Source organism: Cupressus sempervirens, chromosome 3 (assembly GCF_028749045.1).
Source record: "Cupressus sempervirens isolate cs-2001-9-10 chromosome 3, ASM2874904v1, whole genome shotgun sequence".
Taxonomy (NCBI): Eukaryota; Viridiplantae; Streptophyta; class Pinopsida; order Cupressales; family Cupressaceae; genus Cupressus; species Cupressus sempervirens.
The window spans coordinates 1036382702-1036396790 of record NC_143120.1 but is presented as its reverse complement, the minus strand read 5'-3'; the positions used below and the strand labels follow the sequence as shown (position 1 = coordinate 1036396790).

The 14089-nt window shown below is 32.9% G+C and overlaps 1 protein-coding gene across 3 annotated transcripts; it reads right to left on the bottom strand.

Annotated features, from left to right (window-relative positions):
* Nucleotides 1-8512: 8512 nt before the first annotated feature.
* Nucleotides 8513-13702, bottom strand: LOC149570272 (glucan endo-1,3-beta-glucosidase 11-like). 3 transcript variants are annotated; one of them, XR_016362904.1, is made up of 5 exons: nucleotides 12546-13702; nucleotides 11626-12100; nucleotides 9628-10189; nucleotides 8883-9179; nucleotides 8513-8734 (listed from the first exon to the last, which is right to left on the bottom strand). XR_016362904.1 is itself a non-coding variant. In XM_089822910.1 (5 exons), exons 1-4 carry the CDS (start codon nucleotides 13424-13426, stop codon nucleotides 9093-9095), a joined length of 1197 nt encoding a protein of 398 aa, XP_089679036.1. In that variant the 5' UTR covers nucleotides 13427-13702; the 3' UTR covers nucleotides 8513-8734; nucleotides 9058-9092. The 3 variants fall into 3 exon arrangements, 1 of the variants encoding a protein (XP_089679036.1); XR_016362903.1 differs by having other exon boundaries at nucleotides 13354-13702; XM_089822910.1 differs by having other exon boundaries at nucleotides 9058-9179; nucleotides 13354-13702.
* Between the last annotated feature and the right edge of the window lie 387 nt (nucleotides 13703-14089).

The following is a 14089-nucleotide window of genomic DNA, read 5'->3' as shown; positions in this document are numbered from 1 at the left end:
AGAGCAAGGCTACTTTTGTGTGCTAATGCCATGCCCTGACCCACGCTTGGATATGCAGATTCTGAACTTTTGTAATGCTCACGTTATTTTTTTTCTTGTTTTGATGTTACATTTAATGAGTGAATGAATAGTATGATATTGTGTAAAATGTTCATCATATGTTCGATTATCATGTTTATTTATGCATGGATTTTTATCTAGCCGTTTGTTTTTTAATATTTAGGTAGTTTTTGACATATAGTTTTGTTCTTGTCGTTTTCTCACTTGAAAATTAAGAACTTACTTTTGGCTGATTTGTCATATGCAAGAATTCTATTTAGAGTCAATTAAACACATTTTTTATATGAAGTAAAGTTATTAGTTAATTTTTAAAAACATTTTGTGCATTCATTTTAATTATCGAAGTTTTTCTAGCACTCAAATGTTTATTCATTCCAAAGAGCGATCATTAGCAAGATACTCTTATCTAATGTTTTCAATATTATTTAGTTTTCATTAGATGGTCAAATCAAAATGTTCTATCATCGTTCAAGCATATAGCCTAATAAATGTTTATCAATGTCGTATTGTCAATTTATATAAATTTGCAAAGGTCAAGAAAGCTAGACTATGTATCAAATGAATATGTAAGACAAAACCCTAAAAATTACTAGGATGCATTTTGAGCACATCTAAATTCATATCATGCACTTGTAATATTATCTTATGATAAGGTGAGGATTCATTACACAATTTGAGAAATTTCATTGACAAATAAGCACTAATCTCAAGTTTAATAACAAACAATTTTTTTGTTATAATTCTATTGATTGACATTAGTCTTTAATCATCAAGCTATCTATCACCCTCCATACTGTCTTGTTCACTTTTCTCACCTTCTAATTCTTTGTGTCTAGTTAACTTAGGATACATGTGCATATTCATTTTCATTTATTTAAGTCTATGTTAACCTATAAAGAAATTTCATTTTGTTATATTGCTATCAGGATTTAACTGTGTGATTTTGAGTCAAACTCAATGACCCATGTTTCATGATTAGTGATTCACCATGAATCCATCTCTCATGAGAATAAATGGAACACTTAGCACTCATTGGATCTAGGTGACGCTCACAGGGGTGAAGCATTGGGACTTCCCAGGAGGTCACCCCTGTGAGCATCACCTAGATCCAATGAGTGCTAAGTGTTCCATTTATTCTCATGAGAGATGGATTCATGGTGAATCACTACTCATGAAACATGGGTCATTGAGTTTGACTCAAAATCACACAGTTAAATCCTAATAGCAATATCACAATTTGACTTACTATGGAAATTATCTCCTACTTATCAAATTTCATTTTCCCATTCTTGTTAACTCATCTAATATTACACATTTTATTATTATTTATGAGGTTTTATAATAAGGTCTTCATTAATTAAAGATTTTTATTTGTTAAATTTAGTCTACACATCCTTCTTAATTTTCAAACTAAAATGATTAATTGATTAATTTAGTCTAATTAATCCCTAATTATATGCTATACTTCCTTGGAAGTGTGCAACCAGACAATTCTTGTATTTCAAAAAGTCAAATATTAAGCATTCTTCTTTAGAAATTAGAGTTGTCCTCCCAAGATATCTTTTAAGATATCTCACAACTCACAAAATCTTGTCCATCCACTATTCTCTATGTTCAATTCTCAATCATGTTCTTCCTAATAGAAGTTCCAATCGATCCCCTTTTAACATATTTTCAATCCACTTTTTTAGAGATCTCTAACCAATTATGAGCTATTTATCTCTCATGTTCCTAGATAATATGCCTCAAAGAATGATTACTACATGACTAGAAGTTCAATCCAATCTTTCATCTTTCTTAAATAGTACCCATTCAGTAATTAATCCATCTTGTCCCTCCATTTACCTCTTGGAATGTCTATTAATTGGAGACCTCTAACCCCATTTGAATATTTTAATTATCATTTCATTATGCTTCTCATTCTCTTTCTAATCTGGACACTTTCATGATTTGATAAAAATATACATTTGATAATTGATCATCTTAATCATATTATCATTTTGTTGATTTTTAGTCAACACATTTTATTTATCAACACGTTGTATAACATCATTGTAAAGTTTGTATATATTTAGTTTCAATTGGTCTTGATTATATGTTATTTTTCATTTTTTCTCATTTTCATGTAATATATTTTGCAGAACATGATATCAATGAATGACAGCTTGCATGTGTATTTTTTTTTTTTTTTGTAAGTTAACTTACAAGTAAGTTCTCAAATATAGGTCCTAGCAACTAGTCTTTTAGGACCATTGTATCATGAAATGAACATTAAACAATTGTGTCTAGGCTGAGAGATTCATTTTGAAATTTCATAGTTCTTGGGGAATATTGATCTTGAGATCTTCAAACATCACTTCTTCTATCTCTTGATCATATTTCACTTTCTCTTTTGTAAAGGGGTTTTTGGTTGTGACCTAAGTTTCTCCTTTTCTCCATGTTTGAGAGATCAATTGTACATGGATACCTAACATAGATTAGTTGTTGGAATGCATACTATATTTTTATATTTCATAATGGAACACCATTTATAATACTAAATCGTTTACATAAGAATTTCACTCCCTAACTTACATTTAAGGGGAATGTTAGTGTGAATTAGGTCATATCCTATATAGTTATTGGTGAGAAAATGTTCACATGTTATGTTTACTTAGGTACTTAATTACCCTTATATCTGGTGTAGTATTTTAGAACTTTCTTGTAATCGGGCCATGTCTCATTATTCACTTTTATTTATTAAGAATTTTATATTTGTATTATAAAAAATGGTCTAATTGGAAACATCAAAGAACATGTCAACATCTTACACAACCCTACCTCTTATACCTCGATATATATAATCTAGGATTCTTGAGCACATTTGTATTCACAATCAAACATTATTGATCTATGGACTATGTATGTCATTATCTCTTATAGAATCTATTTTCATCTAGTAAGGATCTTTCAGAGTCTTAAGGAGATACCTATCTACTCCTATAAGCCCAACTCAAGTCTCCATATAACCTACAAAATTTATGTGAGAGCAGTGTAATAGAGATTAAAAAATTAATGAAACAATAACAATATTTTTGAGATTAAGTAGGATAAATAAAATTATTATACTACAAGGAAACCTACACACAATTTTATTTTTTTAATAAACCTACACAAATATAATAAGAAAAAAATATTGGGCTATTTAGTAGCTTACCTTGGTCAGTTCCTTATTTTGTTGTGTCTGTCCCTACAGAAACAAGTAGATAGATGGATCAAAGATAAATAGGTGGAAATGATAAAATTATTTATATACTTAAAGGATGTGAAGAATTTTAATATTCTAATTATCATTTTACGAAATAGAAAGATATTAATAAATAGGATCAAGAAAGATAAGAGAGACATGAAGAGATAACATATAATTAGGTATTAATCAAAAGTTGTGTGTGTGTGTGTGTGTGTGTGTGTGTGTGTGAGAGAGAGAGAGGGTGGGGGGGAGGCGTTCATGAATCCATCCAAAAAATTATCTTGAGTCATTTCCACTAAGTATGAAAATACTTATAAACAACCTTTGGATATTAAATTGTCATAAGATCATAACAAGGAAAATATTGATGTCAAGGATTAAATGAACCTTCAAAAATACTAAGGGAATGGATACTGAAATGGATACTAAAGTGTACGTGAAATTGAAAAGGGTATACAAGTGTTTGTACTCTATCTAATATGCTTACTGTTTTCCAATCTTTTAGTATGAAAAATTTGGGAGAGCTATGAAGAATTGTGGTGAGAGTTTTATTTGTGGCTTATTGGTTTGCTAAATTTGCATATTATAGGGTATTCCATTTTACTAGATGGTGATGATTATACTTTCTATGTGATGTTTTTGATATTAAAAAGAAGTCAAAATTTTGGTGATTGGCCTAGAAAATGTAGACTTACTGATAGAGTCACTATCAGTAGAATCATAACTCATACACCCACAGTTTGAAGACTATATGCCCATAATTAATATAAAAATATAGCGTCAGGGTGAACCAACAACCTCCTATCAAATGAGGTCCTATAGATAGAAGAAAAGGAAACTATCCATGTTATACTAACATCTAGACTAATCATAGCACCAAGGAAGCTCATAATAACAACCATTAAAGCTATATTGCAATTGTTCCAAATCTAGCCATGCAAGGCTTGATATTTTAAAGCAGAGAAAAAAACATAACAAAAATTAAATTAAAGCATAGAAAGAGGAATTTAAGTCCTTAATCATTTTTGTCCTCTTGGTTGGGCTTAGACAATATCACATCTATCCAATCATTGGCTAAGAACTAGTACAACTTCCCAACATCATCTTCCTCTTTGTGTACCCCATTCCCCTTCTCATATTGAAGGAGCTAGATGGTATTTGTAGCAACATGCATGACCTTGAGCTCAAAATCAGCCAAGTTTGTGAAATGGGACTCCAAGTCAATCAATCTATCCTTTTGCTTCTTCATCTTGATCTACATTTTTTTTACATCTGCCTCCACCTACAAGAAAGTAGTTCTATCTAGAATAGGGGGGAAGGTGGTGGGTGGGAGAATGACTGGGGGAATAGGGGGTAGCTAGAGGGGGGTAATTCACAAGGTAGATAGGAGAGAGGTCAGAAATAATAGAGAGATCATGTTTTTGTTTCCTCAAAGGGGAGGTGGCAATTAAAGGGGAGCCATAGTATCTTTCTTGACAATCAAGTCCATGGTACCGATGCTAAAAGTAGAAAATACTTGTGATTGTTCCTGAGAAGTTTCCTTAGTGTTAGCAATGAACTTAGCTAAATCATTAGCATCCTCCTCAATGTAGTGAATCTTCCTAGCCTTTTGTGTAGGGAGGGTATGTTTAACTTTTTCTCACTATCATTAGACCTAGAATCTAAGTCGAATTCCACAATGCTTTGTTGTTTTCACACCTATTTCTCCCTTCTTGGGTTAGAATCCAAGCTCTAAGATCTCCGTCTACTCCCCATTGACTCAATATACCTCAAATTTTTATGTGATGTTATATTAGTTGATCTTTGTATTTATAGACAATTTTTATATTTTTTTATCTATATAGTGTGAGTTACTAGTTATGTATGTTGTTAATTATAAAAATTGGTATTTGACACTTTTGATTGCATGTGATGGGTCGTATATGTTTATGGCACTAGGTTCACTCATTATAATTTATGTGATGAATTAACACTTATTGTGGGTGCTATTTCAATTATGGAGATGATTTCTTAGTGACAATTGATTCTTTATGATAACTTTCAATTGAATTTTTATAATCAAGTTATTAATTATGAAAACACTTGTACTTTTTTATAATGAATTATCTATAATTCATTTGCTAGGATGGTCTCCTTTCTTTATGTATTGGCATGATAGAGAATGAGATAACTTTCGGTCACCTTATTTCTTGTTATATGTATAGATTGCTGGAGTGAATGTAACACTTTGATTCCTTGATGATATATGTGGCTATAGGGGTTGTTTCCTTTCTAATATTTTGGTTTACTTATTACCCTTTATGCAATCTAAACACCCACTATGAGAGTGTTATGATATGAGGTGGTGTACACCTTACAAAATGTTTTAATTGGGTAATTATCTTTTAGGACTCAAACCCATAATATTGCTTCCAAAAAAGGCTAAGCTAGAATTTCCAAAGAGGCACAAATGGAAAACCTCACAAGGAGTGAGAAAAAATAGAGGGAAAAATAAATAATGGAAATAAAAAAGGATATGTATAGGTAACCTTATCCATGATGGTTTGAATTTTGACAGCCCCTTAGAAGGGGTAGGTTGAAAAGAATTATTATTCATGGTACACCTAGGGTCCTTAAGGATACATGCATCACAACGAGTTAATAATCTTGGGGCTACTTTATATGTTGTTCAAGTAACATTGGTATATAATCAATGTAGAGATTATATAGAAAATATATATTTTAGCACCAAGGATTATATTTAATTTAATAGTTTAAAAATATATTTGATACTTTGAAAAATTACTACACAATATCCTTCTTGGGTTAGAATCCAAGCTGTGAGATATCCTTCTACTCCCCATTGACTCAGTCCACCTCGACTTTCTATGTGATGTTATATTAGTTACTAGATATGTTTATTTTTAATTAAAAAAATTAGCATTTGACACTTGTGATTGCATGTGATGGGTTGTACATTTTTTTGGCATGAGGTTCACTCATTATGATTTGTGTGATGTCTTAACACTTATTGTGGGTGCTATTTCAGTTATGGAGATGATTTCTTAGTGACAATTGATTCTTTATGATAACTTCCAATTGTGTTTTTGTATTTGAGTTATCAATTATTAAAACACTTGTACTTGTTTATAATAAATTATCTAGAATACATATGGGATGGTCTCCTTTCTTTATGTATTGGCATGATAGAGAATGAGATAACTTTTGGTCACCTTGTTTCTTGATATATGTATAGATTGATGGAGTTAATGTAACACTTTGATTCCTTGATGATATATGTGGTTATAGGGGTTGTTCCCTTTCTAATATTTTGGTTTACTTATTACCCCTTTATGCAATGCAAACACCCAGTGAGAGAGTGTTAGGATATGAGGTGGTTAACACCTTATAGAATATTTTAATTGCCCATAATTTATCTTTCAGGACTCAAACCCATAATATTGCTACCAAAAAAGGCTAAGCTAGAATTGCCAAAAAGGCACAAGTGGAAAACCTCACAAGGAGTGAGAAAAAATAGAAGGAAAGATAAATAATGGAAACAAAAAAAGGATATCTACAAGTAACCTTCTCCATGATGGTTTGAATTTTGATAGTCCCTTAGAAGGGGTAGCTTGAAAAGAATTATTGTTCATGGTGCACCTAGGGGCCTTAGGGATACATGCATCACAAGGAGTTTAACATTCTTGGGTCTACTTTATATGTTGTTCAAGTAACATTGGTATATAATCAATGTACAAATTATATAGAGAAAATATGGATTTTAGCACCAAGGATTATATTTAAATAGTTTGAATCACAAGATTTTATGTAATGTCACTTTGTGGTTTATCTTATAATTATCCATGGAGAATTCTAAAGATGTACATTACTGAATAATACATGTTTTGGTTGTTGGAACCCATTTCTAACACTTCATGTATTCATTTTTTTAGATATTAATAAACTATCACTATAGATCATATCTTGATATTCTTGAATTTTTTTTAAAAGTGAGAATATTTAATTATAAGAATAATATGTTGTTGATCTTTCACATATTCTATGAATGCTAACATATGAAATATAGATAAGACATGACCTACCTCCTCAAGAAATGGTGACTTGATTTTTTTATGAAGAAGATACCACTAGTAAAAAGATAATTTTAAATATTTCTCAACACTATTCAATCATTATACTACCTTTCCATTTCATGCCTTTGTAATACACTCATGGTGTTATTGTGTAATTGCACACTTTTTGAATATAACTTATATTTGTGTGAATAGATCATTGTACTATAGGTTAAATGTGAAACTTTTGTATAAGGCATATCATGTCATCTTTTAAGACATTAAAAAGTGAGGGCCACATATCTAACTCTAGCAATAAAATCATATTTTTCTTAATTCATTATCTTGAATGATAATTTAGACCACACTTTGGTAACGACTTTAGTATATCACGTTTGCATTATTTTCATGTTTCCTTTGCAAGATACTATTTTTAAGCATGATTTGTTTGACCATTCGCACGTCATTTTCCTCCTACTGATTTCGTACATGTTCAAACTTGTCTTCATTAATTGATTGAATTGATTTATCTTCTTCTATATTGAAACATGACAAGAATCCATAATTGTAAATATTATTTTCTCTAACTTTAAAATCAATTTTGAATAAATTATAAATAAAATATAAAATAAAAATCTCAAAATTGAATATAAATTCATAAAATTGTAAATTAATAATAAACTAGACTCCTTAAAATAAGAGATATGTTACTTATCATATATATTGATATTAAAATCTCTTTTATTAAATTAAACTTAAAAAAAAAGCAATTCACCATTAAATATATCATATGGTCGATTTCAAAAATGTAGTTTACCTTTGTAATCATAAACATGATACTTCCTTGAGCACAGGCTTCACACACAAAACATCCATGGGCCAAGAAAAGTTCTTTTAACATTTTTATATAGTGATTACAAAAGTTTTGCGCGTATATTAAATATGGGCAATTATTTCACTTTATAGACAAGTGTAATCAGCAAAGCAACTAAAGATTGATAAGATGGCAGACGACAGAAAGTAAATCCTTTCAATTGGGTTACACATAATATTCCAAGAAAAAACAATGTGGTTCGTTGAAGAAAGACAATTGATGTTTTGACTTTTAATTGCAAGCAAACAACTACATAGGACACCCTGGCCACTGCTACAAATCAACACCCATAAAATATAAGGCAAACGTCTTATATATATATATAAGAAAAGTGATAGATTCCCATCACTTTGATCAGTGCAATATAATACAATTATGGTCCCTAGAGTACAGTATGTTACAAATACAAAATTTGGTGTCTTATTTCCGGCCTATATGCCTTTGCCACATTTGGGTTTTAATATCATAATGCTGGCTCCCCATTTAGCCCCACAGAAGCAGTAGAAATAACTAGTTAACCTGCAACAAGAAAACACAGAATTAAATGAGCAAATATTTATAACAAATAAGCATTGTAAGCTAATTAATCTGTAGATCCATATGTAATGAATGCATACATGAAAGAATTCACATTAATTCGAAGAGATTAGAGCAGAAGTTTGCCTACTTGAACTGAGTTGGGGAAGGCGAAAGAATCGTTAGCATGCTTCCATTAAATGTTAAAACTCTATGTTAGCAAACACTCTACTCAACAACCCTTGTTTCGTCTATGAATGCCTCGTAGCTTTGCCACAAAGAATTAATAAACCAGCTTAGGTACGATGAATTGCATTGAAGAATACCATGAGTAGAATGTCATGAATTGAATGAGTTGTATTCAGCGGAGGATGAGAAGGAAACAAGACACAATGCTTGAGAGCAATATAAACACTCTTCTCAAAGTTGTCAGCTGATCAAATGATCCCTGCAAAACAAATTCAAGCCACGGAAGTTTTAAGTATTATCAGAACCAATTAGATATATGGATCATTCTATTCCTCATATGAACATGGAATGCCATGCCATTAATGCCTAAAATTTATTTAGCAAAAGTCGAGTGTGATCTAAATGTTGATGCAAAAACTCTTACACAAATGAATCTGAAAACGATATGATTATAGAAATTTGATATCATTAACTGAGCAGATGTCAGTGTGATAAACATTACCAATCAGATAGGGTGGGCTGAAATGTAGTGTAGCATGATGCAACTAACAAATATTCCTCATATGAAGTAAGTTCTCTTTGGCCAAAGTGGAGTGTGATCTAAATGTTGATGCAAAAACTCTTACACAATTGAATCCACAAATGATGCGACTGTAAGATATTTGATATCATTAACTGAACGGATATGTTGGAATGATAGACATTACCTTTGCAGACGAAGTGAAGGCGGAGAGGGCATTGCTAGCAGTAGAACGGCCAAGACCAACATAATAAGCAATGACACCATCGGGCTTATAGAGACCATAGTTTCTCTCTGAAGTAGGGCCTGGCTTAAGATCTTCATTGAAGAGTGCAAATACATAAGCCTCAAGACTAGCAGTTGGTTTCATGGGTGTCCCTTGGTTCTGAGCCAGCCTGACTAACAAGTTCCTGTTATAAGCTTGTGCATTTTGAATACTAGCCCCTATCTCATCAGCGTCTCCCTTAGAAGGCCAGCCTGTCTCAGAAACTCTCACTTCCAAATTGCCATAGCCCAAGGCATTGAGAGCAGTATAACAAGCATCCACCTGAGCATATAACATGTTGTCATAGTGCAAATTAGTGGCAGGATCACTCATGCCTTGGTTAGGCTTGAACAACACATAGTCCAATGAAATCTTCCCCGGGTTGTCCTTGTAGGCAAAGAATGGATAGGCGTTGAGCCAAAATGGGGAACCAGTTAATGCCAACAATTCCAAGTGTGGTGTAATAAGGCTTGTCAGGTCCTCCCTGAAAAATGAAGAAAAATGAACAATTTTGATTAGAGATTCCAAATTTCTGCAATCCATGTAAACAAAAACTTTCTAGAGATACAATTGATTTCAAGATAGTAGATGTTTATAGTTTTTATAACAGATATGTTGGGTACTTAATTGTTCAAAACATTAGAGCAAGGTGTGCCTTTTGCTGTCCTAGTCAACTGTTATTGGCATGAAGGAAGAACTGGATTTAAGATAATGCCATCAATGTTATATATCAGATTTAGTGCCTTCACAGGCAAGTTTTGGCTATGCATATGAACAACAAAATTGTTTACTTTGAAATTAATTTATAAGATATTTGAAATTATCAAGGTATAAACTTTGTGTGTGATTCTTAAGCTGTCCTTTGGTAACATGGTCGTCACAAAAAGTGACTCGTCAAAAAAACACTATTGGTGACATACCCTTGTTGACCCATCATCACAATAAGTGATCCATAGATAGCTCTACTCTATGTGATGGCCATTACTCATCTTGCTGACAGAGAGGGCAAAGTATCACATGAAAATGTCCATCGCTTTTATGTATGTTGTAAGCTTTTTTGGCATACAGGTTTTTTCCAAGAATATTAATGTCCATAAAACAATCAGATGAAGTAAATTTTATTGTCATTCTTGTACTTTATTGCATTCTGATGATATATCATAGAGTATAATCAGAAATGTTGATGTTCAAATATTGTTACACAAGCATATCTAGAAACTCTACAAATTCTTATAGATAATAGAAATTTGATTGCATTAATTACAATTACAGCCATCGCTCATTCTGTTGATAACGTGCCACTAAATACCCATGGTTTTCTAAGTTGCAGCATTTTTCCACAAACAGTTTTCCTTCAAAAATATCAATGTCCATAAAACAGTATCAGGTAAATTGACTGTAAAATAGTCAGGATAGAATGGAAAAGAAGACTCTATACATTTTGTAAGGATTTCAAGCTATGACTTTATTTAAGTTGTTCATCTCGAATCACTCTTGATAGGTGAGTTTTATTAAAGAGTTAGTGGTTGCAGTTAAATTGTTTAAACAAGTCAAAAGTTGGAGTGTGGTAGTTAAGTTTGTCTCTTGACAAGAAAGCTAGCAGTACACGTTATTGACTACAAGGAAAAAAAAAGGAAGTTTAACTCTGTGATTAATTAAGAAAAGTTTATAGATTTAGAAAGTCAATCATCCTTTTATGATGCATCATGAAAAATGAGAAACTCAATTTTTTCAGTACTTTTATCATTCATTACCATTCAAAAGTTTCTAGATGTACTTAATAACCCATGAAAGAGTATGATCAAAATGTTACAACTAAGAGAAACTTCATCACGAATTTCTACTTTAACAAAAATGACTTACTTTTTCTTAAGCATTTGTAATGGTAGACCACAGCAAAATATCTAGGTGGAGAAGTACCTGAAAGCACCAGCAGATGGTGGGTAACTGCTGCCGAGAACACCAATAGAATGGGCGGTGGATACTTTGATAGAAGCGTCCAATCCGAGGCTGACAAGTGCCGAATGTATGGCCGACATTGCTGGCACCAGATTAGCACTGAGCTGTGCATCAGAACCTGTGTAGACTTCGTTGCCCACAGAAATGCCAACAATCTTTGTATCTGGTAAATATGGAGTCAAATTCTGATTCAACCACGCCAACGCCCCTTGTGTTGTAATCAGCCCTGCTACGTCCCCGTTACTAACGCCCACCCATAGTTGTATGTCCTTCTTGGCGAATGCCTTGAGAATTTCTGGGTTTGAGTCATACAGTTTCACTTTTTTCATCTTGATTCCCTGCAATAATTCTGCTACTTTCGCTGGCGAAGGTATGTTGTCTGCCAGTTGCCCGTAGTTTATGCCTATTGTGCTGCTGCCCCCTATTGATAAACTCTCTGCCCAAAACAAAAGACTACCCCAAACTTAGTAGGATGAAAACTCAACTAGAACATGAATTCTCCAACTTTGGCATTAAAATCCAATTAAAGTTCCTATAAAATATTTTGACTCGACATTCAATAAAGATTTGAAACATTTGGGTGTACATCCATGCATAAGTTATAGCATATATTGAATAACTTCTTCCTCACAAGATAACAATGAAACAAATCAAACCAACAAAGAAGAAAGTAAACATCAATCATTCACTGAATAGTTACTACCTCACAAAATAACAATGAAACGAATCAAGATACGAAAGAACAAAATAAATATCAATCTAGTATATGACAGACGCTTAAATCTTACAGTATTACATAAAAATAGGTTCTTGAATATGTTGAAACATCACCTGCAAACAACAAAGAATGTAACCACAATGAATCGAAGGACTTTACTTACTCTCTTTTCATTCTGAATAAGACATTATTCCAATTGGTTTACTTGCAAATTGGGCATGCCGAGATTAATGTTCCATCAAAGACTGCACTGGATTTCTACCATTTGAAACTTCGCATCCAATTTTCCAGATTCGAAGGCAATATTTTTCTCTTTTTCTATTTGGTTTAAATGGTTAAGAAAAGAATACAATCAAGAACATTCTCGAAAAAAAGGCACCCATTCTCTACTTTTATCCATTGTTTACTGTGCAACCACACCAAGAAATCGACAAATCTCAAACCAGAACCACAAGAACAATTCGTTCTGGGCAACACTAGACACAGAAATCTTTTTGGAACAAATTGTGTGCATTCTTCTTGGAAAAGAGACAAGCAAAAAGCAAAATCGAACAACACATCAACTCAGTTTCTGGTCTGTCCCAAAGTAAACCAGTCTACCAAACGGCAAAAAGCATTGCTCAAACTCAATACATCCTATGGCCATGGGGATTAACATACACCTCGAATATGTAAACTTAATGCACACAGAGACCTTGCTTGTGTTTCAGATGGTTTCCAGCAATCTTTCAAATGCAATAAAACCTTAACACTCTTGAATCTTTCAAATCATTGCAAGTTTTCCATACGGTTTCCTTAAAAATTGAATCTTGAATATTTCACATCATTGCTCGTTTTCCATCTTCTCAAGACAGCCAAACGAGAAAAAGATTGAATCTTGGTCTTAAAATGCGAAACTGGAAGTTCCCACCGCTGTAAAGAACACCATTAGCAGCAATGAATCCTACAGAATTGAAAAATGACTATCATACCTGTTTTGGAACACAAGAGCAGCAAGGCACAGACGGCAAATACGAGTCCCATTGCGCAGCTGCTGGATGTCATTTGTGGGAGATAATGCAGTGAATAAATGCTTAAAGTAGGGGGAATGGCAGCCTTGATAGCTGGGTGCTAATTTGTGATTATAATTCAATAATAGTAATGGCGATGAATAAAGTTCAGTTGATGAAGACAAGATATATATGTGCGAAGCAGCATAAGCATTCCTTTGTCTTAGCTGGGTATTCAGACGGGATACTTTTCTTTGCTTGTGTTGGTCTGCATTACAAGATGAAAGAGGTACCGCAATTAGTGGCTTTTAGTTGTTCGTTCCGTCAGGTCCGCTTTTTTTTTGTGTGTTTATTTATTTATTAATTTAATGAGCGATGGGCACCCACCGACCATTGCTGTGTTGAAGGGTCCCTCTCGGTGACGTGTCCCATTTGAGGTCTGGTGGGATATTCCTAAACGTGTTGGCAATCAAGTCGGGAGATATTTGGGTTGAGGGCAACGTATCCATGGGGGGCGGGCGTTAATATACACCCAAATTAATTAACTTAATGCGAGGGGCCTTCCATTTACCCATCTTTTTAGAAGTGGGCTCCTTGTTTCTCTAGATTTCTCCATAAATGCCTTTTTCCTTGGCAATGTCTATTTGGCCGAATATTTGCACGAGATGTGATCTTTTGTTTGATTTATAAATTTATTTAAAACTCAAATAAATTAATA

What these genes read in the sequence shown, in the direction of transcription:
- LOC149570272 (XM_089822910.1), bottom strand. Translation starts at nt 13,426, where the DNA reads ATGACATCCAGCAGCTGCGCAATGGGACTCGTATTTGCCGTCTGTGCC. An exon ending in CCATCTGCTGGTGCTTTCAG is followed by an intron (nt 10,190 to 11,625) that starts GTACTTCTCCAC and finishes TTCATTTTTCAG; the next exon opens with GGAGGACCTGACAAGCCTTA. An exon ending in CCTTCACTTCGTCTGCAAAG is followed by an intron (nt 9,180 to 9,627) that starts GTAATGTCTATC and finishes TTTGTTTTGCAG; the next exon opens with GGATCATTTGATCAGCTGAC.